The sequence below is a fragment of the Scomber scombrus genome, chromosome 18 (genome assembly GCF_963691925.1).
Source record: "Scomber scombrus chromosome 18, fScoSco1.1, whole genome shotgun sequence".
NCBI lineage: Eukaryota > Metazoa > Chordata > Actinopteri > Scombriformes > Scombridae > Scomber > Scomber scombrus.
Window position 1 is genome coordinate 3207603 of NC_084987.1, and position 27471 is coordinate 3235073.

General features: G+C 41.7%; 2 protein-coding genes across 2 annotated transcripts in view; both read left to right on the plus strand.

Moving 5' to 3' along the window:
* On the plus strand, positions 1-27337 carry crlf3 (cytokine receptor-like factor 3). The gene is made up of 9 exons (XM_062438839.1): positions 1-65; positions 13298-13425; positions 19051-19258; positions 19509-19596; positions 19732-19909; positions 20012-20240; positions 21681-21819; positions 22005-22117; positions 23688-27337. Exons 2-9 carry the CDS (start codon positions 13309-13311, stop codon positions 23951-23953), a joined length of 1338 nt encoding a protein of 445 aa, XP_062294823.1. The 5' UTR covers positions 1-65; positions 13298-13308; the 3' UTR covers positions 23954-27337.
* The window catches only part of LOC133999599 (C-reactive protein-like), a 92664-nt gene that overhangs the window by 6908 nt on the left and 58285 nt on the right, over positions 1-27471 (plus strand). The gene's annotated exons all lie outside the window — the stretch shown is intronic.

The window sequence follows — 27471 nt, forward strand, 5'->3', positions numbered from 1 at the left end:
GCGGCTTCGAGCTGATTCACAAGTTTTCAGGGGGAAGAAATGGCCACTAGAAAGCACTAAAACAGGTAGGTGTCTTTAAAACTATGAAATGAGACGTTGTAATTTCACAGCTTAGCCTTTGTTTTTTGTGGAGTGGGGTAGGTTATCTAATCAGATGTTGTTTGCATGAGTTTCATTGTCTTTTGGCCACAAGCTAACTTAGCTCTATTTCGCCTGTTGTTTCCATTTTTTAAAGTTAATATTTTATACATAAAGCAGTTGCCAGGTGAATCATTTCAACGCCGAATCAACCACAACACCTCACTCATTCAGTTAAAGTCTTACTTTAATGTGTTATGATGTTTTAGGGTTTGCTGAGAGTATCTAAACTTAAAAAATACAACATTTTGCAACGGAGTCTGGCACAAGTCCTCCCCCTCCTCAAGAGTAGATGTCAGATAATGTAGACTGGAGCTACTAATAAAAGATGCAAAGTGGAAGATATGAGGAAATATGCAGCGTGAATTAAGTAAAATATAAATTAATTAAATAACAGATCAGATAAATCATTAGTTTTTTGCTACTTCGCCTTTTGTCTTCATCTTCTTAAAGTTGCTTTTTGATGCACAAATCTGTTGATAGGTGAATAATTTCAACGCCGAATTAACCATAACACCTCAGTCATTCATATAAACTCTTACTTCAATGTGTTATGATGTTTTAGGGTTTGCTGACAGCACTTAAACTTAAAAAATACAACATTTTGCAACGGAGTTTGGCACAAGTCTCTCCTCCCTCTCTTCAAGACTAGATGATGTTAGATAATCTGGACTGCAGCTACTAACAAGCCACCTCGTGACATGCAAACTGGAAAATATGAGGAAATATGCAGCGTGAATTAAGTAAAATATGCATTAAAAAAAAAACATTCTATAGTTGCAGAGAAATCCTTATTTAGGGGGGATGTGGGCGGAGGTTTTTAATTAAGCACAAAATACGGAAGTTGTGCAGAGCGAGTGTAGACATGTCTGATGTTGTCTTGTCAGTCTTCTGCTCTAATAATAATAATAACATGGGTTTATGCCTGAGTGCCTTTCATAACTTCCCTGTTAGTCAGAGCATGTGTTAGCTGTGCATGCTCCCTGCAGATATTTACATTAACATCAGCAGCAAGTACTCAGGTGCATCAAAACAAAGTGCAATTTGTGTAATTGTTGCTTCCCCAATACAATGTTTGTATACTATGGGTCAACTTAGGAAAGGCCAACTAAAATAATTGTGTATCTGGTGTTTTTACAGCTGTCATTTGAAAAAATGGGTCACATTTGACCATGAACAATGTACATTTTGTATTTTTGTTGGTTTTATGTCATTTGAAATTATATTTACCAAAAGTAAGACTGAATGCTCCTGAAAATGTCAAATGGTGTAACCACAAAAGAATGACCGATATTAAATATTTTAATGTACTTATATACAAATAATTACCTCTCTTTTAAACATCAAATGAAAAGAAACATTTAAAGTTTAAAGCATGTGTCTATATTGAGCGTTGAAATTATGTTAATGGTGTTAAATAACGTAGTGTTGCATTGCAAAAGTGGATTATATGTATTCCACTCTTTAATTTACATTCATTTTCCTGCATATAATCATATTTTTATGAAAAAAATACTGGTTACACCTATTGACACTGGGTTGTATCATTGCATTGCATAATTTGACCCTTATATAAGTTATATATATAGTTTTTTACTATGATCACCAGGACCTGGCTATGGTGTTTTGTTCCTTGAATCCTTGAATATTTGCCTCCTCTGTAGCCCGAGCTGCATCCTATCAGATTAATGTCTTTCCTCGCCATCTTCTGTCAAATTTTCTTAAAACATTCCTTCGACCGGTCGATCCTCGGCAGGGCCGGGCGGTGCGACTGCATTGTTTTTCGGAGACACATTTCTGACACTGTGCACAGGCTCACTGACGTGTCCCAGCAGGACAGTGGGTCATCTTCCCATGCAGGTTGACCTAAATACCCTGGCTGCTGGTTTTAAGTCCCTCCGGCTGCGTGTTTTACATCAAAAGCATAAAACAAATTCAAAAGGGGGGAAAGACTGGGAGGTTTACTGTTTGCTAGCTCGTAACCGCACCTGAGTTATATAAACAGGTATGAGATTCTTCATCTTAAGAAGTAGCAGCTTGATGTTTGCTTGGCTAAGCTCCCGGCATTCACTTTAGTCCCTCAGTAGATTTTTGGATAGATTACAAACTACGGGATTAAATAGGGAGACACAACCGAAGCCTCAAGGAAAACAAGATGTGTGATGTGTGTAGCTGCTAATAGATGGACTATAAAAGCTGCTTTTTTTTTTGTTGGGAGAAAGAAAAAAAAATAAGGAGTGAGAGAAAGAGAGAGGAGAGGAGGGGAGGACTGATGCTTGTAGCGTGGGCGAGAGAAGGGAGCGAGCGCATACCTGCATAATTTTGTGTCTCTGCATAATTTGCATTTACATAAGTGTATAAATGCATACACTGTAGGTCATTAGTGGAGTTAAGTTGTTTGGTGTATTGTTGTGGCTGGAACAGTAGATCATTATTTTGGTTGAATGTTTTATGTGGGATCTGATCTTTTTAAATGACCAAATATATGATAAATATATGCGGTTTCTCGGTGAAGTGATTCATACTTTGATTAATTAATTGATAGGGCTTCAACGAGGGCTGCACGATACGGACAAATGATCGTATCTCGATATTGAAGCCAAATATCTCGATATACGATATGACGATGATTTCACACTTGTTTGAAATTTAAAGTGTAGCAACGGTGAAAATTAAGCATCCTTAAACGAAACAGCATAATAATAAAAAATGGACTTTACAGTGCAGTTACTCAACTAAAAAGTTTCAGATCACCACAGACCAATAACTGTCTTCAGCAGCATTGAAATTAAAAATAAACATTTTTCTGCAACCTCCTACTTTGCAACAATGCTTTAACAATATTTAAAATGTAACAACAGTGAAAATTAAGTCTTCAGGCTGCATTAAAACAAAGACCTGAGGTTGACCTAGAACAACGGCGCCCACTGTAACAAGATTAACTGAAGTGACGTGTTAATAAATGATAGAAAACCAATCTTTTTCTTTTTTTTTTTATATTGTTTTTTTTAAAGATGCTGCTGCCCATATTGCTGTGCCACTAATTTGTAGTTGTTGGAAACAATGTAGAAAAAAGATATTTACAGTACGGAAAAAATGTCAAAATCTAAAATCTATTTATATGTTTCCTAAGTAATGAACTAGTTAAACTTAGATAATCACTTCTGCTTTCTTTGTATCAGAGCTGAAATATGGACTTTAGTCTTTTTTTGATGGTTTGTTTGGAACATTTATGAACTGGTAGACTTTCTTTCCCATGCTTTGTGGCTGTGTCATCATCATTCATACCTATAGAACCAGTCGTTAAGTTACTAAAGCACAACATTGTTTAGAGCACAACATTATTTTGTAGATATAACCTCTTAATTGTGCTCTCGGAGTGCACCAGAATGATAAATTTGACTTAAAAATGTACAAAATGACAGTTATTTTCTTCACCTTAGAGTTGGTTTAAGTGGTTTTAATGCTGCAGTTTGTGTTGGTCAGCTGCTCTTGTTTGTTACTGCTGGAGTTCACCGCTCCGCAAAGCACGAAAAAACAACACGCATGATGACGTTACCGACAATTAAATTCGTCTGCGCCAACGTCGACTAAGTGTTTGCACCCCTAATGTAGACGGTGATATCTTCAAATGTCTTGTTTTGTTGGATCAACTGTACAAAACCCAAATATATTTATTTTTACTATTATTTAGGACACATAAAAGCTTCAAATCCTCAGAGTTGAAAGGCTGAAAAAGACTGCTTATCAAAATAGTTGCCGATTGATTTTCTGTTAATTGACCGTTCAATTACCGTAAAAAACGGTGTATAAGACGCACCTTTAATGCAATTGTTTTTAATTTGTCCTATTCAGCAGTAAAAGACAGAGAGAGGTTGGATCTGGATATGATCATAAGTATGTAAAGGGCCGTCCACACTAAGAACAATAACTATAACTATAAACATAACGATGTGAGTGTCTACACTTATGAACTATAACGTCCTATAAACAGCGGTGTCTGCAGCTAATGAAAATAGGGTTTTCAAAATGTGTTTATGGTCTCAATCGCTAGTTTAAAGCCTTCTTCAATGCAGTATGATGTTTATTTGGGACATTTTGGCCTCCCTGATTTTATATGTGACGATAAAGCAGGGTATGCATTAGGGCGTGGCTACGTCGTGATTGACAGGTTGATTGGTTCACAGGTTCAGGAGGGCGCCTCATGCCCCTCCTGATGCCCATATAAGTAGAATCCGTGTTTTTATTTTTCCCAGCATGCACCGGAAATTTTCAAGATGGAGCTGCTCAGATCCGAAACTATTCGCTTCCAAGCAGCAGTCCACAAACCAATGGGTGACGTCACGGATGTTACGTCCATTTTATATACAGTCTATGGACGCAATACGTGCAGCCCAAGCAAATATAAACATAAACAAAACATATTTTGGCTCCTACAGTTTTCTTTTAAAAGGTTTAATTGAAACTCAACCTGATCTGAGTTAATACACCGGTCCAGTTCAGTTAAAGAAATCATTACCGGACCTTTAACCGTTAACCATTAACTCAACACACTGTTTCAGATGTGATATGTGTGTTTTAAAAGAGTTTTTTCCCCCAGCATGACACCCCCTCCCCCAGAATAGACTGTGACTTATACACAAGTGCAATTTATACACCGTTTTTTGCGGTAATTGACTAAAGTAGTGATGACAGCGTGAAATCACATCTTATGATCTGTGAGCTGTTAATAGCTGTGATTACTTTATAAACGGAAAGAAAAGGTTATAAGAGAGAGAGAGTGAGTGAGAGCTGTTTTTGGAGCACTGGGATAAATTAGGGTATTTAAATATGCAATTGTTGATTCTGGGACATTATGGTGATGTGACATTTTGTAGACAACATGATTAATTGGGAAAGTAAGTGTCAGATCAGCTCTAAAAACCTGTGAGAAGTACTTTGGTTTTATTTATCGAGTGAACATTTTTTATATTGGTATAAAATGCTTCTGTGCATCCTGTAAAGCTGCAAAAAGTATAGTATAAGTAGAATATACTGCAAATACTACTACTACTACTGAGAGTACTGCAAATATTACTACTACTGACAATACTGTAAATACTACTACTACTGTCAATACTGCAAATACTAATACTACTGAGAGTACTGCAAATATTACTACTACTGACAATACTGCAAATATCACTACTGACAATACTGCAAATACTACTACTACTGAGAGTACTGTTAATACTGCAACTACTACTACTACTGATAATACTGCAAATACTGCTAGTACTGACAATACTGCAAATACCACTACTACTGACAGTACTGCAAATACTACTACTACTGAGAGTACTGCAAATACTACTACTACTGACAATACTGCAAATACTACTATTACTGACAATACTGCAAATACTACTACTACTGAGAGTACTGCAAATACTACTACTACTGACAGTACTGCAAATACTACTACTACTGAGAATACTACTACTACTACTACTGAGAGTACTGCAAATACTACTACTACTGAGAATACTGCGACAATACTGCAAATACTACTACTGAGAATACTGCAAATACTACTACTGAGAATACTGCAAATACTACTACTACTACTACTACCGAGAATACTGCAAATACTACTACTACTACTACTACTACTGAGAATACTGCAAATACTATGTTATGTTATAGATAATTCCTTACTGGATTAACTCATGTTACGTGCACCACAGTATAATATATTGTGCGTATATAGTACTGTACGTGGCGGAGATGATACAGCCCGTTTTGGCGACTTCCTCTTTAAGACGCAGTGAAGGAAGCGTGGCCTGACCGCAGCAGGAGGCCAGGTTGTGTCACTTCTGTCAGCGCTGACGAAGACTTCCCCCGAGCAAAAAGATTGATTTACAAACTTGTCATTTCAATAGTCTGGAGGACTGTTTTTTGTTGTTGTATTTAATCAGAAATCAGACGCAGTCAGAGATGAGTTGACTGTAAAATAAACCTTTAAAACTTTCCCCTCTAACTTAGAGATTATACAGTTGATGGAGGCGGCACAGATTCTCCAACGTAACATATCCTCCCATATCTCCACTGTATTACCGTATGTCACAGAGTATACGAGCAAGCACATTCGACTACTGTATAATGGAGTTGTGGTTAACGTTTAACCGTCACATACTGTTCATATTCTGACTCATACTTGGTCTCTACATCAATTCACATTCATAAATTCCCCCGTCAGTCAGTAATAAAAGTTTGATTTAATCTTGTGGAAAAAAGACATTCACAGTCACTATTTTATGATCCAGGAGAACATTTTACAGAATATGAAGAATACAAGTCAAATTTATATAAGCACATGTCAAATTTGCACATTTGCATATATACGAAATTGTGTATCAGCTGCACAAACATTTTAAAAAAGATGCATTTTATTTCCATTTTTGTACACTATGGGTCACATTAGGAAAAGTCCAGCTAAAAGAAATGTGTATATGGTGTTTTTATAGCTCTCAAATGTAAAAAAAAATGGGTCAAATGTTGACTCTGAACAGTCTGTAAAGGGTTAACAGACTGCTGTAGCCCTTCTATTTTTGGCCTTTACCCACTTATTCATTATATCCACATTACTGATGATTATTTATCAAAACTGTCATTGTGTAAATATGTTAAAGCACCAAAAATATTGAGGTATCTGGTCCAAAAATATTATGATATTTGATGTTGGCCATATCGCCCAGCTATAGTAGGTATTGCGTAACATTTAAAGACCCTTCCAGGTGCATGTTACCTTGATTTCTTTCTTTGTTCTTTTGTATGCCTTTTATAAAGTCAAGATTACTTAAATTAAGTTAAATTAGCATGATGTTAAAAATGTGTAAATCAAATTAATGGGAGAAAGATTTACTTGATTGCCATTTTAAGATGGGAAATAAAATAATGATTAATAAACGATGAATTGACTCCAGATTTGCAGCAGTGTTATCTCCTCACTCTCACATCAGGCTCTAATTCTTCTTTTTTTTTAAACTCTTTGCACCAAAAATAATTCTTTCACAAGCCTGCGACAGGAAGACGTTTTTAGGGTAGTGTCAAAGGAAACTCGACTCATCTTCGGTTTCATTCTGTCTGCACGGTGAACAGGGATTTCCAGGCTGTTTGTGCACTTCGTTTTTATTTATATCAAAGTTCATATCATTTAAGGAGCGTTTTTACTGTATATCTTCTTTTTAAAGGTGAAGTGATGCAGGAGATTTAGGGTTTCATGTCCAGTTAAAGCCAGTAAAGCATGTAAACTGAAATAATTGAGAAAGATTTGATGCTTTCATTTGTCTTACCTGATAGTAAACTGAATATATTTCAGTGTTTGGAGTACTGGGATGAATTAGGGAATTTAAATATGTAATTCTTGATTCTGGGACATTATGGTGATGTGACATTTTGTAGACAACATGATTAATTTAGAAAATAAGTGTCAGATCAGCTCTAAAAACCTGTGAGAAGTACTTTGGTTTTATTTATGGGGTTAATTTTTATTATATTGGTATAAAATGCTTCTGTGCATCCTGTAAAGCTGCAAAAAGTATAGTATAAGTAGAATATACGGCAAATACTACTACTACTGAGAATACTGCAAATATCACTACTGCTACTACTGAGAATATTGCAAATACTACTACTACTGACAATACTGCAAATAATACTACTACTGACAATACTGCACATATCACTGCTAGTAAGAATATTGCAAATACTACTATTACTGTCAATACTGCAAATACTACAACTATTGAGAGTACTGCAAATACTACTAGTACTACTGAAAGTACTCTCCTGAACTTTAATGTCCCTGACTGCAGTGACGTTAACACTGACATTAAAGCTGTTGTTTTACCCCTCCCCAAAAAAACCCAGATGAACTCTGTGTGTTGATGTTACACACACACACACACACACACACACACACACACACACACACACACACACACACACACACACTGAAAGGCTTTAGCATTAACACTCAGCAGCAGCGTTATTTTAGTGATCGTTGATTTAAAAAAAAAAAAAGACGCTAAGGTCACAGGAAGTAGTTTCTTAATCTGACTCTACAGTGTATTCTGAGATCAGCGTTTATAATATGATAAGTTCCCCTATTTTATGTGTTGTTTTTATTTATAAAGGGAGGGTTTATGTTGTGTTACAGGTGGACTACACTGACAGATTGCCTCTGCTGGATACTGAGGCTAAAAGGCTGCTAGTAACAGGCTGGTAGTAACCAGGCGGGGAGTTCTGGTCCTCTGAAATGAGGCCAACGTGGAAGTAACTTAAAACTGCATTCTATCAAAAGGCCACCAGGGGGCGACCGTTTTGGTGTCAAAAGGACTTCCGTCTCTATACAAGTCAATGGAGAATTCACCAACTTCTCATTTGATTTCTAACCTCAGTAAACGTTTTCAAAATGTGTTTCAAAATCCCGCCTTGGTTGCTGAGAGGACGCTGGCGTGTTTGTCGCCGCTTCTCACATCCGACCTTTCCATCTTTCCATCTCTCCTGGCTGTTTAAACTACTAACGTTATATTGGTATTCTCCTACCGTGGATGTTTCAACGTGGATGGCCTGGTTTCATCTTGGCTGGCTGCTGTACCGCCCGGACAAAGTAGGCTACAAACATCTCGTCGGAGGGCTACAGCTGCGGCTCGTTCATCGGCTTGTCAACTCGCCTGGAGCTAGTAGCACGCCAAGCTAGGCTGCTAACAACCGAACATCTCATCATGTCTCGTTTCAAATACTCCGCAACGGAACTCAGGAACATCATCCCGCACGCGCTCCCGGACTGCCTTGAGGTGATAAAATCTCTCCGGCTCCTCCGCCGTCCACCCTACGTGCATCGGGCTACCAGGCATAAGTTTGTTTACCTGGCCACAATTATGGCTGTGCCGGTCATCAGGGCAAACTCACTTCGGCGACGTCATCGACCTGGGCCACGCCCACCACCTGTCCTTCTGAGCCCCCTGGTTAGTGTGGCTGCCAATACTGTGTCTGCTATCACAGTGCCTCCACTTGCCTCTTTTATGCTGCTGAATGTTCGCTCACTCAACAACAAGGCCTTACTCCTCCATGAAATAATTCTGGACAAAACTTTGGACTTTCTCTGCCTGACTGAAACATGGCAGAATCCCCATGAATTTATCACACTCAATCAAGCCACTCCCTCTGGATATTCCTACATCCAAAAGCCTCGCAGCTGCGGCCGTGGTGGCGGCCTGGCTGTTATACACCGCACTGACATCCCGCTAAAAGAAATCCCAGTCACAACATCATCATTTGAGTGCCTCCACTTCATGCTGTCTGGTGCCACACAGCTCCAGGTGGTTCTTGTCTACCGCCCCCCGAAGGCCTCCTCCTGCTTTTTACAGGAGTTCTCGGACCTGCTGGCCTCAGTCTGCCCCATGTCCCCAGCTACTCTCATACTGGGTGACTTTAACATCCATGTAGACTCCAGCAGCTGTTCCGTCGCTGTGGATTTCCTCTCACTGTTGGACTGCTTTGACATTAAACAACATGTACAGGGCCCTACACATGCCAAGGGGCACACCCTGGACCTGGTGTGCTGTGTTGGCTTAAGCCCCTCCCATCTCTACTGCACGGATCCAGCTGTCTCCGACCACCAAGCCATCCTGTTCTCTGTCCCAGTGTCCCTCCCTAAGCAGCCTACAAAAAGGTCTATCACATACAGGAACACAAAGCGTGTGTGTATACCTACGCTGGCTAACACCCTAGCTGCCAACCTCGCTATCCACCCCTCTAACCGCACTGCTGACGGCTTGGTGGAACACTATAATAGCGCCCTCGCCCTCAGCTTGGACTCTGTTGCTCCACTCACCACCAAACTTGTCTCCTACACCCGCCCCGCTCCCTGGTTTACCCCAGAGCTGCGGAGGCTTAAGTCCACGGGGCGCCGGCTTGAGAGGCTTCACAAAAGATCCGGCCTCACTGTCCACCTCGAAGCCTACAGAGACCACATCCAGTGCTACAAAGAGGCTCTCACCCAGGCAAAAACAGTCCATTACTCCACACTTATTAACAGCCAACAAAAGCATCCGAAAATGCTTTTCTCCACCATCAACCGCCTTCTTGACCCTCCCGACGCTTCACAACCCTCCGACGCCGCTGACCTCTGCTCCAGGTTCCTGGACTTTTTCCACCAGAAAGTGGCCACCATCCACCAGCAGCTCCAGGCATCTACACCCTCCCCGCCGGCCACAGTATCTCGGCAGGACATGTACCATCCTTCTGCCTGCCCACCACAGCGCCGCCTCTCCACCTTCTCCCTGCTGGATGCTGATCAAGTCCTCGACCTCTTGACCAAAGCCAGGACTTCATCCTGCAGTCTGGATCCACTACCCACGACCCTGCTGAAGGCCTGTCTCCCCACCATCTGCCCCCCGGTGGTTGACATCATCAACGCCTCACTTGGCTCTGGTGTGGTACCCTCCAGCTTTAAGTTGGCAGCCGTGACCCCAACACTCAAAAAGACAGGCCTGGACCCAGATGACCCCAACAACTACCGTCCGATCTCCAACCTTCCGTTCCTGAGCAAGATCTTGGAAAGAGCAGTGGCTGCCCAGCTACAACATCACATGTCCCACCATGAGCTCTTTGAACCTCTCCAATCGGGCTTCAGACCCCATCATAGCACCGAAACCGCCCTCATCAAAATAACAAACGACCTCCTGATTGCTGCAGACAACGGCCTTGTTTCCATCCTCATCCTCCTTGACCTCTCTGCTGCCTTCGATACCATCTCCCACCCCATCCTGCTCTCCCGTCTCTCTGAGCTCATTGGCCTCACCGACACTGCTCTCTCCTGGTTCCAGTCTTACCTCTCCAACCGTAAACAATACATCACTCTGCAAGGCTCCTACTCCACCACTGCAACAGTTAACCATGGTGTCCCCCAGGGATCTGTCCTTGGCCCCCTCCTCTTTACCATCTACTTGCTCCCCCTCGGTCAGATCATCCGCAACCATGGACTCAGTTTCCACTGTTACGCAGACGACACCCAACTGTACGTCAGCACCAAGCCCTCCTCACAACTCCCACCAACACAACTCAACAACTGTCTGCACGATATTAAAACCTGGATGACCAACAACCTTCTGAAACTCAACACCAACAAGACAGAGCTCATGGTGGTGGCCCCAGCACCACTGCTCAGGAAGGTTGGAGACCTCACCCTGGTCATCGACGGCTGTCCCACCTCCCCATCTCCCAAAGTGCGGAACCTGGGCGTGATCCTGGACCCCACACTCTCATTCAGTTTCCACATCCAGAGCATCTCCAAATCTGCCTTCTTTCACCTCCGTAACATTTCAAGACTCCGGCCGTCACTCACCGACTCAGTCACCGAAACCCTCATTCATGCATTTGTCACCTCCCGTCTGGACTACTGCAATGGTGTCCTGTCTGGGCTCCCCAACAAAGCCCTAGACAGATTGCAGTATGTCCAGAACTCAGCTGCCAGGGTGTTAACCCACACCAAGCCCTGGCAGCACATCACCCCCATCCTCAAGAAACTCCACTGGCTGCCAATCAAACAACGCATCAGCTACAAAATCCTCCTCCTCACCTACAAATCACTTCACTCACTGGCACCCAAGTACATCACCGACCTCCTCCACCCGTACACCCAGTCACGGTCCCTGCGCTCCACCAGCAAGGACTTACTCTGCACTCCCCGCACCAGACTCAAGACCTTTGGTGACAGGGCTTTCTGTGCAATTGCCCCTACCCTTTGGAACACCCTGCCCCCTCCTATCCGTTCCGCTACTTCTCTGTCACAGTTCCAAAAGTACCTCAAAACACACCTCTTCTCTCTTGCCTACCCTCCCTAAACCCCCACCCTGCCCTTACCCCCCTATTCCCACTCTTGTAAAGCGACCTTGGGTATCTTGAAAGGCGCTATATAAATCGAAGTTATTATTATATTATTATTATTTATGGTCTCAATCGCTAGTTTAAAGCCTTCTTCAATGCAGTATGATGTTCATTTGGGACATTTTGGCCTCCCTGATTTTATATGTGACGATAAAGCTGGGTATGCATTAGGGCGTGGCTACGTCGTGATTGACAGGTTGATTGGTTCACAGGTTCAGGAGGGCGCCTCATGCCCCTCCTGACGGCCATATGTGGAATCCGTGTTTTTATTTTTCCCAGCATGCACCGGAAATTTTCAAGATGGCGCTGCTCAGATCCCAAACTATTGGCTTCCGAGCAGCAGTCCACAAACCAATGGGTGACGTCACGGATGTTACGTCCATTTCTTATATACAGTCTCTGGTAGTAGCAGGCTGGTAGTTGCAGGCTGGTGGTAGCAGGAAGTGGTTTTAAGGTTGCCACACATCCTCTCTGTTAAAGTGCAGTGTAGCTTTAGCAGTGCAGGATGCTCCATTATTCTCTCACAGGGTTTTATTCTTATTGTAGAGAAGTCTCGTTGATCGTCTTCATTTAAATAATTCTTAAATCTGATTCTCAAAGATTTTAGTTTATCGTAAAATATCACGTCATGACTGTGATTTGATTCGTTCTTGCAGAGAGATAACATCTTCAGATACCTTTTTATTTTATCTGACCAACGATCCAGAAGTCAAACATATTCAGTTAATGATGATATAAAACAGAACAAAAGCAGAAAATCAGCAAATTTTTAAGGCTGGATTGTGAGAATTTTTGGTGTTTTCGCTTGAAATATTACTGACACAATTAATCGAATATTCAAATAGTCTTTAGGTCAACTAATCACTTCATCGACTATTGGTTTCAGCTCTCCTGAGTACCTAAACTTATTGAATCAGCACTGACTAAACACATGGAAGCTTGAGTTGCAATCATTTAACCTGCTGATTATTTCCTGGATTAAATTTGGGCTGTAAAATGTCAGAAAGTTGCTCCTCTAAAGGCCAAGATGACGTCCTGATATTGCACGTTTTTGTATTGTTTATATTTAGTTTATTAACACCTGTAAGACGAAGAAACCTTCACAACTGAGAAGCTGGAACCAAAAGTATCGTATGTAATAATCTCACTAGTTAAAATGAGGTTAATATATATATGAAAGTGATTCCTGCGGCCGTCCTCTGATGTTGTTGTCTTGTGTCATCAGGAGGAGGGAGGATGTCTGCGGAGGTCGACGTGTTGCTACAGGAGGCGAAAGAAAGCATCGAGGCGGCCCAGAACTATCGCAGTGAACTCCAGCAGCGTCTGCATGGACTCAACCAGGCTCGCAAACAGGTACTGACCCTTCTTCTTCTTGATTGAGGAGGAACAAAGTGAAGGATTGTGTGTGTACCCTGATTGAAGGAGGCTGGTCTCTGTACACCTTAGAGCAGATTATGCCTGTTACTGCCCCATGAGTGATACTGTTGGTGTGTGTCGCAGAAGGTTTTAGAGGGTCACACCAGCTCAGCAGCACACACGTTGTTCAGGTTGAGGCTACTTAGCATGTAGCTTAGCTTAGTCTGTGTTGTCTGGGGATGTGAATATGTGTACGTGTCTGTGCGTGGTTAGTACAAGAAGAGAAGAGAGAGAGAGAAAAAAGATGGCGATCAAGAGAGAGAGAAAGTGGCGAGCTTTGATAAACACAGATAAACGTGCGCACAGCGTGGAGGCTGTGGATGCGTGTTACCTGATGCTGGCTAACAAAGCTGTTGTTCCTCTCGCTTAAAGTCTGTGTAAAGTAAGAATAAATATGTGTTCTGAGTTTGACATACCACAGAAAAGTGTGTTGTTAACCACCCTGCCAAATTTGAATGATTAAAAAAATCACCAAATATATGAAATTAGGCTTCAAAGTTGTGTAAAAATCAGCCTCTGTCTCTGCTCCCAAACGCTGTGGGAGTGCCCGCCGAGTTCGCTGAAGCCCCGCCCCCTACCGAGTGTCACCTGTCAATCAAAGTCACCACCTCTACCAGAAACATAGACGCTCCGTCTGAGAGCTTTCTGCCGCTAGCTCAGCTGCTAACTCGGCGTCTAACTCAGCTAACTGGCTAACTGTACACTGTAGTAGTAGTAGTAGTGATAGATGTAGTAACAATAACTGGCCACTAGGCAGGTTAACCACTGAGGAGAGCGGATACTTGGTCTTATATAGTAGTGGAGGGACCAAGGGGACGCCACTGCGTCACGGGATACCCCTTTTTTGCAGGCTCAGAAAATCAGGAAAAATGAGACGGTGAGAGACAGTTTAAGGCTCTATCTCCACAATTCAGTACTGCATAGTTATCAGCCTTTTCACATGTTTTCTGTAACCATTTTCCAACATGTATAATATGTTTAGAAGTAAATCAATGAATTGACTTTACACAGACTTTAAGGTGGCGTTAACCCACAGGCAGCTAAATTGCCCACAAAGATAGAGAAGTGATCGTAAAGGAAATGAAGCGGCTGGTCTGTCCACAGATATTGGCGAGCCACAGCGGAGTCTATAGTTGCTTTATCTGGTCTCTCAACTCGACAGGGCGACTTCATTCCTCTACAGACACATTAAACACAAGCCAAAGGGTGTCGTTCAGGGCAACGCGGTTGACGTCTTCTTCTCGGCCCGCGGGTCGAAGCTTCCAAGAAAGGTTGGGGAGGAATACTCAAGTCAGGCTTTTGATTTCAATGTAGGCCTCACTCAGAAGACAAAGAAAAAGTCATGTGCTCAGCTCCAACAGTAGTTTCCAACAGTTTCAGATGGTTTCAGAGGGTTTCGGAAGGTTTCAGATGGTTTCAGAGGGTTTCGGAAGGTTTCAGATGGTTTCAGAGGGTTTCGGAAGGTTTCGGAGGGTTTCAGGAGGTTTCAGATGGTTTCGGAGGGTTTCGGGAGGACTTTTCTTCTTCACCTCCTTCTTTTATGAAGGTAAAAATGTCTCCTGTTTCTCCTCTTGAGATGTGACAGACTCAGACTTGCTCAAACAAACTTGAGCAGAAGTGTGTTAGACCCCGACCCAACAAAACCCCAGGAGTATTCTCTCTCTCTCTCTCTCGTCTCTCTCTCTCGTTCTCTCTCTCTCTCTCTGCGCTATCTCTTCCTTCCTCCCGCTGTCTACATTTACCCGTCCAGCTGCTCACAGTAAACAATGCCGCTATTTCCTGTTGCTACGGACGGCCAGCGAGCCTTAGAGGAGAGATGGAGAAAGAGAGACGAGTGGTGATTTTTCAGCTATCAATCATTTTATTACGTTTTTTTTTATGTGACTTTTGTTGTGATTTGGAGCTATATAAATAAATATTGATCGATTGATTTTGTTTTGTTTATTTAAAAGTTATTCCACTTATGTAACACATCAATTCATGACAGGATAATAATAATAATAACGTAACACTTTTTTTTTTAACAAAGCTCCAAAGTGCTTTAGAGAAGAAATAAAATCAAACAAAGCAGATAAAATAAAGCAACGAGGAGCTCAGAGCACAGAGATAAAGACGGTCAAAGAATAAGATCAATTAAAAGTACATTATTGATAAGTCGCTTTAAATGTAAAACCAAATGAACTCCCATCAGACTCAGCTGTACTTTGAAAAAAAGCATATAAACATCTGCATATTCTCACATTTACACAACCATGACCATCCATTAGTGGCTGTGTATCCAGGAATGCTGACTCAGCTATAAGTAGACTTTTTATATATATATATTTAGCTTTTAGATTATTTGTCTGTCATGCAAAAGTTTCCTCAGCTCTGAACAATAACAAGAATAACAATAATAATAATGAAATAATAAGTTAATAATAAGTTCTGATGGATTTAAGTAGTGTTTTCAGCTCGGTTGCTGATAGAAACCAGACGCGCTGCAGCTCACAGAGTCGTGGGCTAAAAGTCAGAGAAAAATGTTTTATTCTGATTTATCTGAGAGGAATTTTTAATGTGGATAACTCTGCATGCTGCCGAGCGTGTGGTGGATACGAGCAAGCGTGGTGTATAATTATAATAAACTATACGACAGAAGACCCCCGGACCACATTTTTTAGGAGCCGCTGCTTAAAACCACTGATTGCTTTTTTTTTTGGTAGAAACCTGAACTAGTATAAGTCCTGGTTTCTGAGATGAGCTTTAATGTGAAAAGCAGAAAGAAAGTAAAAGAGAGGGGGAAAGTATTCATCATCTTCTCCATCTCTCTTTCAGCCACATTTACTGCCGAGTCATCATCAGATGATTCAGACGTATGAGCTTTAGATTACAACGCAACCTAAATCCTTTCATCTAAATTCAGATTTTTGTATTTGTTGTTTAAAGGTTCTGTGAAATCGATCACAACGTCACCTCATCTCTTTAGTTTTCGGTCCACACGGAGGCTGTGACGGCAGTAACTCGGAGATGTTAAATCAACATTTTTTTTAAAGGACAAGCACAATTAACACTTTTTATTCCGACTGCAGCTCTTCATGATCTCTGAATCAACAGCAAAATGCGAAGAGATCGAAACTTCTGGTCTGTTTTGCTTGTTTGTGTAGCTCAGTCTCGTCTCGTTGTTTGTTTGGTTTATTGCATGTGTGTAATCCGCCTAACCCGAGTTAAACATCTGAATTTTCCACAACAGAAATACGCTTTTGAGTTTTTATGCTCGGTGGCGAACTACGTACTCTCCGAAACTGAAAATATGATCGCTGTTATTCGTCTTTTGGAGCCGTCTCTAAGCAAACTACACTAACTATTGTCTTGATAGTGAAGGAATGGTCACCCAGAGCAGCGGCATGACTCACTGATGTGTTTTTAATTGTTTTAGGACGGCCACACACACACACACACACACACACACACACACACACACACACACACACACACACACACACACACACACACACACACACACACACACATACACATAAAAGCTTCATTCTTAATTCATAGTTCACAGTTTGTGTTTGGAAGCTGTGCGTTCAGACAAGTATAAAAATGTTGATAAAAATCTGTGACACATGCTTGAAGTTGTGTGTGTGTGTGTGTGTGTGTGTGTGTGAGACGCCCTCCGCCCCGTCCCAGCTGCTGCTCTGTCGTTACATTATCTTGGATCGGGTTCGCGGTGGCGTTTGTTTTCCATCACCTCCTTTTTTTTCCCACAGAGGAGACGTCTCAGCGGCAGAGGACAGAAATCCAGGAAACAGACACACACACACACACACACACACACACACACACACACACACACACACAGCCACAATGACTAATATAAGAGCAGGAGACACCAGAATATGTTTAAAAATCTCAGACAATACTATCACTGCTGCATCAAGAGGAGGAGTACAAACATTTGGAAGTGGGGAGGAAGAAACTATTTCTGTCCTGTCAAATGTCAGATTAACTCCTCCCAACACGAGACAAATAGTTTAATGATATTTTTAGTTTGACTATTATTATTATTATTACATATATATTTTTAACCAGCTTCAAAATATTGATCATTGCTTGTCTGCTCTGTGCTGATAGTCAGTCAGGAAATGATGCGATGGCTCCAGTGGAAAATGTCCTGTGTGTTACCTCACACACACACACACACACACACACACACACACACACACTCTCTCACACAAACACACACACACAGAAAGTTGAGTGTGTATTCTGGCAAAAGCCCAGTGTGTTTTCCATTCTCATAGTCAAACTGTCCCGGCCTTATCAGCTGCAGCTCAGTTGTCAATCAGCCTTCTGTTTCCTGCTATCTCTTTATCGCGCTCTCTGTGTAGTCATTGTGAAATCTTTTTTTATGCTCATACATACATGTGTATAAGCGTGTGTGTGCGTGCGTATTTGTGTATAAAAGTGTTATTTGCAAAGAGGAACTGAAACACGACTACATGCCGGAGAGCTTCCTGACCAGTGACGAAAGTCTGAGCCACTCTGTGCAGCGTAGTAATGATGGCGGTCTGAGTTTTCACTAGTTGTCAACACATGACCATTATTATAGTTCCTTATCTTCCTTTCATTTGAGGGATAATCACGCTCCCAGTTGAGGAGCTACTCCACAGTCCTTGATCTTTTTCAGCCTACTTGTTTACATTTTTTGGTGGGGAAAATGGCGCCATTAAACCCTTGTGGAAATGGTATTTATCAGTTCCTGTTTTCATTGCAAAGACTTTTACTCTCTCACCAAACACCTTGCATTGTTCTTGACTCAGAGTTGAATTTTAAGTCTCATTTAATGAAGGTGACTAAAAACAGCTTGAGCTTGAGAAATATTGCCAAAATACAGATGTTCCCTATCTACAAACTTATTCATGCATTCATTTCTAACAGATTGGACTACTGGACTACCAAAGCAGTCACTTGAAGAATCATTACTCACAAGATTTTTAATTAAAAACACAGAAAAGTGAGCATATTACTCCAGTTGTAGCTGCACATCATTAGCCCCCAGTATCTTTTTAGAATAGATTTTAAACTTCTTTTACTTGTTTGTTTCTTTAAAGCTCTAAATGGTTTATTGGGGACCGACCTACATCACAGACTTTACTTCACAAGTTTTTTAAATACACACAATTATGCACTAAATAAAATAATAGCTCCACACACACATCTTTGACTGTTTGTAGACGGGAAACCAACAAGTTTACATAAAAGTTTCTGTCCAGTATGTCCGGTATTTGCCAAACATTTTCTTTCCACAGACCTTCTGATAGTTCGAGAACATCTTTGATAATCATTTTTATAGATAAAGGATTAAGACATATTTTACTGCAGTGTCCAGCTGTCCATCTCTACACTGTGTTTGAAACTGTAAACATGAAGCAGGATGATATTAAACTATTATTATTATTATTAAGTAAGCTTTGTGCCGTTTCCGCATCTTTTAACAAAACCAAAGGACATTCCAGTTGTCGTCATTCCTTCACCTTCTTCTCATCTTCCTCCTCCTCGTCTGTCTTTGTCCTTCAGGTCCGGGGGAGTTCGGGTCAGGCCCGCGAGGCTCTACGGAGGCACTTCACAGAGCTGCAGGCAGCGGCAGGCCGGTTGCTGACGGAGCGACTGACCGCCCTGCTGGCCGAGGTGGACACCATCGAGGCCGACAGCGTCAAACCGCTGGACGACTGCCAGAGCCTCATCGAGCATGGGGTGGGCCAGGCCGACGAGCTGCTGAGGGAGGGTGGGTCTCCGAAATACAACACTCACATCTGCTGCACATCTGTAAAATGTCTCTTTTATTTCCAGGAAGGAAGTGAATACTACATATCTTTAGCTATTTGACAGTTTGGTCAGACATTTGTAGGTGTCACCCTGGCAAATACTCAATTTTTCTTCAATTTTCTCCAAAATCTTCCAAATTAAAGCTTGTTTTTTGTCTGCAAACCTTCTCATATAAGTGTTGAATATAACCTCTGTGTTTGTCTCTCCAGGGGAGGCAGCTCTGCGTTGTGGTCTTGGAGAAAAGGAGGACAAACTGGGCAGTTTCACGAAGAAAGCCATGCACATCCAACTGGACAGGTAGGACCGACACTAACTGCACCTGTAACCATCTTCTACAGCGATTCTGTTACATCCTGGTGTTTTTATATTCACAGTGTGCAGTTATTCTCTCTATCCAAGTCTTTTCTAACATGTATCTGTGCGTTTTTTCAGTCTACCAGAGGTACCAGCGTTGGTGGACGTGCCGTGTGTCTCAGCCCAGCTGGACGACTCCCTGCTGGGGCTGCTGAGGGAGCGAGTGTCCCGCCATGGATGCGTCTCCTCGCACCCGCCCGTCCAAATAGAGGAGCTGCAGGAGCGACCGGGCGGCATCCTGGTCCGCTGGTGTAAGGTGAGCAAAGGGAAGGGGGCTCAAACAAAGAGAGAATACTCACACACACATACGTCAAATACATTTTAAATATACTGAAGAGTTATTATACGTGTGCATCAGGTGGACGAGGACTTTGCCGCCGCAGATTATCGGCTGCAGTTCCGCCGTTCGGGCACCGGGGGGAGCCAGTACGAGGATGCCTACATCGGTCGGGATTGCGAGTTCCTGGTTCTCCACATGGACCCTCACACTGATTATTTGTTTAGGGTGTGCGCCCGCGGGGAGGGTCGCACCGAGTGGAGCCCCTGGAGCATCCCGCAGACAGGATACACCACGCTGGCACCGCACGGTGGGTGAAGACTCACCTCAGAGCTTTTTAATGGGGTCAAACTGATGCTGGTGGGCTTGAAATGTTAGTATGCTGTTAGTATAGTGTAGGGATGTGCATGAGCCCTTTGTTTCGTGGTTGGTTGACCAGTCGGTGGTCAGAACGACATTCACAAGGGCTAAATAGATAATGTGTCAAAAAATAAATTTGATTAAGGCTGCAAGCAGTGATGAACGGACCCTTGTTGCCCCGCTCCACCCCGAAACAGCGAAATTCATCATCACCATCAGGTTTATTGGAAGCAAAAGATTGTCATAACTTTTAATTTCCAAGGTCTTAAGATGACACAGAGCAAATTTGAAGTGGGTCGGATAACAGAGGCAAAAGATTTTGATAACTTTTTGTCTTCAAGGTCTTAAGATGAAACTGAGTAACTTTGACGTCAGCCGGGATAAATCTCTAAGAGGACTTTGTTAAAGTACGAGGCGTGGAAATCGCAAAAATGTCGCCAAAATCTGAATTTCTAATCAAAATGGCTGACTTCCTGTTGGAGTTAGGGTATGAGTCCAAGAGACTTTTTTGTGAGTCTTTATATGATATATATGTTTACCGAATTGCGTTAGTCTATGTCAATCTCGAGTGAGGGGCTCAATTTTTTTAAATGTTCCTAGGGGACGCTGCTGAACAATTTTGCAACGCTCATTCCTGTGAACCATTAAATATCAACATTTTCACCGGGTCTGGCATGTGTGTAAATTTTCGTCAGTTTTCGGGCACGTTTAGACTGTCAAAATGTGTTTGTTTTTCAAGAAGAAGAAAAAATGTACAGGCTTACAGATTTTACTGGCATGAACGCAGAAAACCTCTCTGAGGTGGATATCTCAAAAACTTGAATCAAAAGTATCTGCGTTGTTGGATTCCACTGGAGGTAAAATAAACACAGACAAATATAGATTTATGTTTTATAAACTTTAAACTGAAGGGTAACACACAGCGGTGGCTTATGATGCAACCATTATTGTATATATATATAACAGCATTTTGCACCACATCTGGATGCTCCGCTGTCCAGAAAAAGCAGCATTTTCACCTTTTTATAAAAAAAAATTAATGAGTAAAGAGCTAAGATATAGGACATGATGAAGGGAATGGTCGCACGCCGTCTTAAACCTTGAGCGAGGCCACCAGGACGTCCAGAAGTCAGGAGTTAATGCTTGTGTGTTAAATATCTGTCATGCTTCTGTCTCTCGGACAGATGTGCGAATCCATCAGCAGACACACCCAGAATCCAACAGCTCCAGTGTCAACATTCATAATGATTCACAGAGGGATACAAACAGTCCAAGTAACATCTCCTCTCTCTCTCTCTCTCTCTCTCTCTCTCTCTCTCTCTCTCTCTCTCTCTCTCTCTCTCTCTCTCTGTCTCTGTCTCTGTGTGTGTGTGTGTGTGTCTTCATACAGAGTGGTGTCCAGGCACTGACGGTTACATCCTGAGCAGCAGGAAGAACATCGCTCTGCGTAACGAGTCCTCCCAATCACGCTGCCCCGTCCTCTACTCCAACGCACCCACCTACTTCTGCGGACAGACACTGACCTTCAGGTGAGCAACACATACACACACACACACACACACACACACACACACAACACACACACAGTACATCTATACATCTACAGCTGGAGCAACTATGTTAATGAGTATATAACCTGTTGACTTGTGGAAATTAACATTAATCTAACTGCTGTTTTTGTGTTTCGTGTGTGTGTGTGTGTGTGTGTGTGTAGGATCTCTGCGGCAGGCCAGATGGATCGGAGGGACGCTCTGGGTGTCTGTGTGGACAACGGGAGCGGACTGGAGTCATTTCAGAGAGATCAGGCTGTCTGTATTTCCACCAACGGTACGCTGATACACACACACACACACACACACACATACACAGAGGCTGATCGGACGAACTCAACCATGAACTAACAGCTCAGATTTCTTCCTGTCGGCATCCTTGACCACAAATTGAATTATGTGATGCAAATCCTTCATTTCATCCGCGTCAAAATACCATTTTATATTAAATGTTGTCGAGCTGCGTCTCCTATTCCACAGACTTGAGAAAACATCTTACAGAGCCTCACTAAAGTCACACCATATGTATTTTTTAATGAGAGTGAGAATAAATAAACAGGGTTCCCACCATAGACTGTATATAAGAAATGGACGTAACATCCGTGACGTCACCCATTGGTTTGTGGCCTGCTGCTCGGAGGCCAATAGTTTCAGATCTGAGCAGCGCCATCTTGAACATTTCAGGTGCATGCTGGGAAAAATAAAAACACGGATTCTACTTATATGGGCATCAGGAGGAGCATGAGGCGCCCTCCTGAACCTGTGAACCAATCAACCTGTCAATCACGACGTAGCCACGCCCTAATGTATACCCTGCTTTATCGTCAAATATAAAATCAGGGAGGCCAAAATGTCCCAAATGAACATCATACTGCATTGAAGAAGGCTTTAAACTAGCGATTGAGACCATAAACACATGTTGAAAACGTTTACTGAGGTTAGAAATCAAGTGAGAAGTTGGTGAATTCTCCATTGACTTGTATAGAGACGGAAGTCCTTTTGACACCAAAACGGTCGCCCCCTGGTGGCCTTTTGATAGAATGCAGTTTTAAGTTACTTCAGCGTTGGCCTCATTTCAGAGGACCAGAACTCCCCGCCTGGTTCCCACGAGTCCTGGAAAACCTGGAAAATTATTGACCACTTTTCCAGTCATTGAAAACACAAGTAAAATGTCCTGGAAGATGATTTCTCCTCCCTCTGCTTCTCTCTGCTCTGTGAGTGAACGTAAACAGATTACAAGGGTTCTTATTGCTAATGTTGTTAGCTTAAATCAATGGGATTTAACATGGTGAAATTAGCATCACAGCCATTAATAGGTCAAATATTCTTTATATAAATAAAGCACCTTTCAAACAATTCAAAGTGCTTTACAGTGTAAAACAAAACAAGAAATAAAGTAAAAATGTACTTATGGTGTTAACTAATGCACACTGAGTAATACAATGTCTTCTTTCTTTCTTTCTTTCTTTCTTTCTTTCTTTCTTTCTTTCTGTCTGTCTGTCTGTCTTTCTCTTCTCCTACTTCTTGTTCTTTCTTGCTTTCTTTCTTTCTTTCTGTCTCTCTCTTCTCCTACTTGTGTTTTCTTTCTTTCTTTCTTTTTTTCTTTCTTTCTTTTCTCTTCTCCTACTTCTTGTTCTTTCTTTCTTTCTCTTCTCCTACTTCTTGTTCTTTCTTTCTTTCTTTCTTTCTTTCTTTCTTTTTTTCTCTCTGTCTGTCTGTCTTTCTCTTCTCCTACTTCTTGTTCTTTCTTTCTTTCTTTCTTTCTTCTCTTCTCCTACTTCTTGTTCTTTCTTTCCTTCTCTTCTCCTACTTCTTGTTCTTTCTTTCTTTTTTTCTTTCTTCCTCAGGTGCCGTTTTCGTCAACGGTAAAGAGATGACCAACCAGCTGCCGGCCATCACCTTGGGCTCGGCCGTGACCTTTGACATGGAGGTGGTCAGCCTGTTCCCCATCAGCAACAACAACCTGAGCGAGGGAGGCAACTTCAAGCTGAGGGTGACCATCGGCTCGGGGAGCAGGGAGGTGGTGTTCGACTGGCTGGTGGACCAGGCGGTGGACTGCCTCTTCTTCGGCTGCTCCTTCGTCCACTCCGGCTGGAAAGTGCTCGTCTTTTAAAAAAAAAAAACAACCTCCGTCACTTTTTCCTTTTGTTTTGTTGTTGTTGTTTGTTTGTTTTTTACTCAAGAATGAATCGTGCTGGATTCAGGAACCTTCTCACAGGCTCGGTTAAATATATATATGTATATGTTCAATTTGAAACATTTCTCTTCTGTTGCTTTTCCTCTCGACTTTCCACATCGAAAAAACGGGAATTCTACTGAGGAAGTTTTTTTTTTTCCATATGTGAAAAAGTGACGACATTGACCAACAACGACCTGGGAAAAAAGAAAAAAACAGCTGTTGAGCTTCTACGTGGACGATCAAATAGACGTAAAACTACTTTAACCTTCGTGTCGTCCTCCCGGGTCAAATTGACCCCGTCTGTTTTGACTGTTCCTTCTTTCCTCCCTTCCTTCCGTCTATCCTTCCTCCCTCCCTCCTTCTCTCTTTTCTTTCCTTCCTCTCTCTTTCCTCCCTTCTGTCTTTCCTTCCTCCATCCCCCTTTCTCCCTCCCTCCTTCTCTCTTTCTTTCCTCCCCCCTACCTTCCTCCCTTCCTTCTACCCTCTGTCCTTCTTTCCTTCCTCCCTTCCTCTTTTCCTTTCTCCCTCCCTCCCTCCTTCCTTCTTTCCTTCAACCCTATTACCTTCCTTCTTTCGTCCGTCCTTCCTTCCTTTCCTTCCTCCCTTCCTTCTTTCCTTTCCTTTCCTTCCTTCCTTCCTTCCTTCCTTCCTCCCTCCTTTCCTTTCCTTCCTTCCTCCCTCCTTTCCTTCCTTCTTCCTCCCTTCCTTCTTCCTCCCTCCCTTCCATCCTTCTTCCTCCCTTCCTTCCTTGACTCGAGGACAACAGGAGGGTTAAAAAAAACCCTAATTAACAGTTGTGAAGATTGCAGCTAGGAAGTAACATTTTTCCTCTGGAGGACAAGTGAAGAAAACATTTCCATCTTTTCAGGAAAGTTCCCTCCAGAGGGGAATTTTACTTTTTGTAAGTGCAGATTATACAGGCTTATTAATACAAGCGATTAGTGTTTATTATTATTTTCATCCCTTGGTCTATTAAAACGTCAGAAAGCTGTGAAACAGGCCCGTTTAACATTTCCCACAGTCCAAAAGTTGTGCTATTAGATCGCTCATTTAAAAAAAAAGCTAAAACAATCAAGCATTCGACTTTTTTTTTAGCTTCAGCGATCAGATAATGAATCGCTGGTTAAAGACATTTGTGGTGATTCTACAAGCTGTCAAATGTCAATAATGAACAGTATGTAAAGGGTTAAAAAAGGGTCAAGTGATCATTTAGAGCAGTGAACGTTCCTCATAGTGTTAAAAAAAAACCTCCTGTGAAGTCTTTATTTTAATTTTATTATTATTATTTTTAAACCTCCGTCAGTGCAGAAACCCAGCAGCAGTGATCCAGATCTTCTTCAGTCTCCAGAGGAAGATGAGGAGCGATATCTATATTTTCTAGTCTAGTTTGATTCTGCCGCCTTCGTTACGAGGTTGTTCAGTGTTTACAGCTTTGTGTGTTTTTTTATTTTTATTTGTCAGCACATCCCTCGCTCGCAGGGAAGAGTTTTTTTTTTAACTATGCATCGTCTTCATGGTAGCCATAGCAACAGTTAAGAGGCAACAAGAAGACGGATGTTATGTTGGGTTTTTTTTGTTGCTTTTTAATGTTATTTTTTTTGTTAGAAGCAGGAAAGTAAAGACACTTTAAAATCAGCCGCTGCCTCTCTTTTTAAAGGGTTAAACTTCTTAAAACCTGCTGGACTATTTCTTTTTTTTTTTTTTTTTTTTCATTATAACAAAAACTCGTCACTGTGAAAATCGCACCTCTTTTTTTTCATTTTTAAAGGGTCAGTTCATTAAGAAAAAAAAAAGAAAGAAAAAAAAAGCATATCTGTCAGTTTGTTTTTTTTGCAGAGACAAATCAGCTCAACCGTCCTACTGCAAAATGTGGATTCATCCGCCACTGAAAGTAGTCCCCAACAGAAGCACTATGACTTCCTGTATATAGTCTGCTGTTTCCTCGCGGCTTCACGCTTTTTTAATTAGTCGACTCTCCCGATCTCGGAGCCAATCAGAAGCTTGGAAAATGTCAGCTGACGATACTTTCGGCTGGAAAACGTCCGACCGAGCTCAAAGGAAGAGCTCGGCTTTTAACTATTTTATTAACTTTTTTTTTAATTATTAATTTCAGCCCGATATGTTTGGATTGTTACTATTTAGTTGTTGTTTTTTTCAACATAATAAAATGTTTTCCTGTGACTTTTTGTCCTGAAATAACGACAAATCTTTAAAGTCTGTGTAAAGTAAGAATAAATATGTGTTCTGAGTTTGACATACCACAGAAAAGTGTGTTGTTAACCACCCTGCCAAATTTGAATGATTAAAAAAATTTCCAAATATATGAAATTAGGCTTTAAAATTGTGTAAAAATCAGCCTCTATCTCTGCTCACAAACGCTGTGGGAGTGCCCGCCGAGTCTGCTGAAGCCCCGCCCCCTATCAAGTGTCACCTGTCAATCAAAGTCACCACCTCTACCAGAAACATGGATGCTAGGTCTGAGAGCTTTCTGCTGCTAGCTCGGTGGCTAACTCGGCGGCTAGCTCGGCGGCTAACTCAGCTAACTGGCTAACAGTAGACTGTAGTAGTGTGCGCTGAATGTATTCATACCTCTACAGCAGCAGGGGGGGGGTTAGGCTCTGGTGTGTAACCGGGCTATTGGTTAACCGCTGCGTTACGTAACCCGGCGGAGATTTTCAGACCTGACCATTAAATCCTGAACACAGAAATGTTGAAACACAGTTTGTGAATTTATCTCCACAATTCAAATCTAAATGGTTGAAATGCTTTTTACACATTTTTTAGAAATACATTTATGACCTATTTAATGTGTTTAGAAGAAAACGTCTGAATTCACTTTACACGGTCTTTAAATAATCTAAAAAACTGAATCATTATCTCTCGGGATAAAACGCTTCCATTTTAGATCATTTAATCCGAGATAAAACTTAAAGATAAAACTGTACGTTAATTATCACCTTTAAAAAAAAAAAAAAAAAAAGGTTTTTAACAGAAATCATCTGAGCTACGATCCTTTTCCAAGCTGTTACATTCAATGAAGCTTTTTTTGCAACGACAATCCTGCAAAGACAGAGTTTGACAAAGTGGGAGGATGAGAGAGTGTGAGATTAAATCTTATATAATATATTATATAACATTATTGATAAAAAAAATGTGCTCCGACAGCCTGAATTATTACTGTGTGTGTGTGTTGGCTGCTGTTTATATAGAAGGAGAGCGATGTGAAGAAGTGACCTCGTCTGTGTAGCGTTGATACTAAAACATGTTTGACGTGTAAACAGCAGAAAAACAAGGAGGAAGAAAAAGGAAGAAGAAAGAAGTGGAAGGACACTCTTAGGAACAGGAACAGTCTGTTTTGACTGTTCCTTCTTTCCTCCCTTCCTTCCTTCCTTCCTTCCTTCCTGCCTTCCTTCCTTCCTTCCTTCCTTTCCTTCCTCCCTTACTTCTTTCCT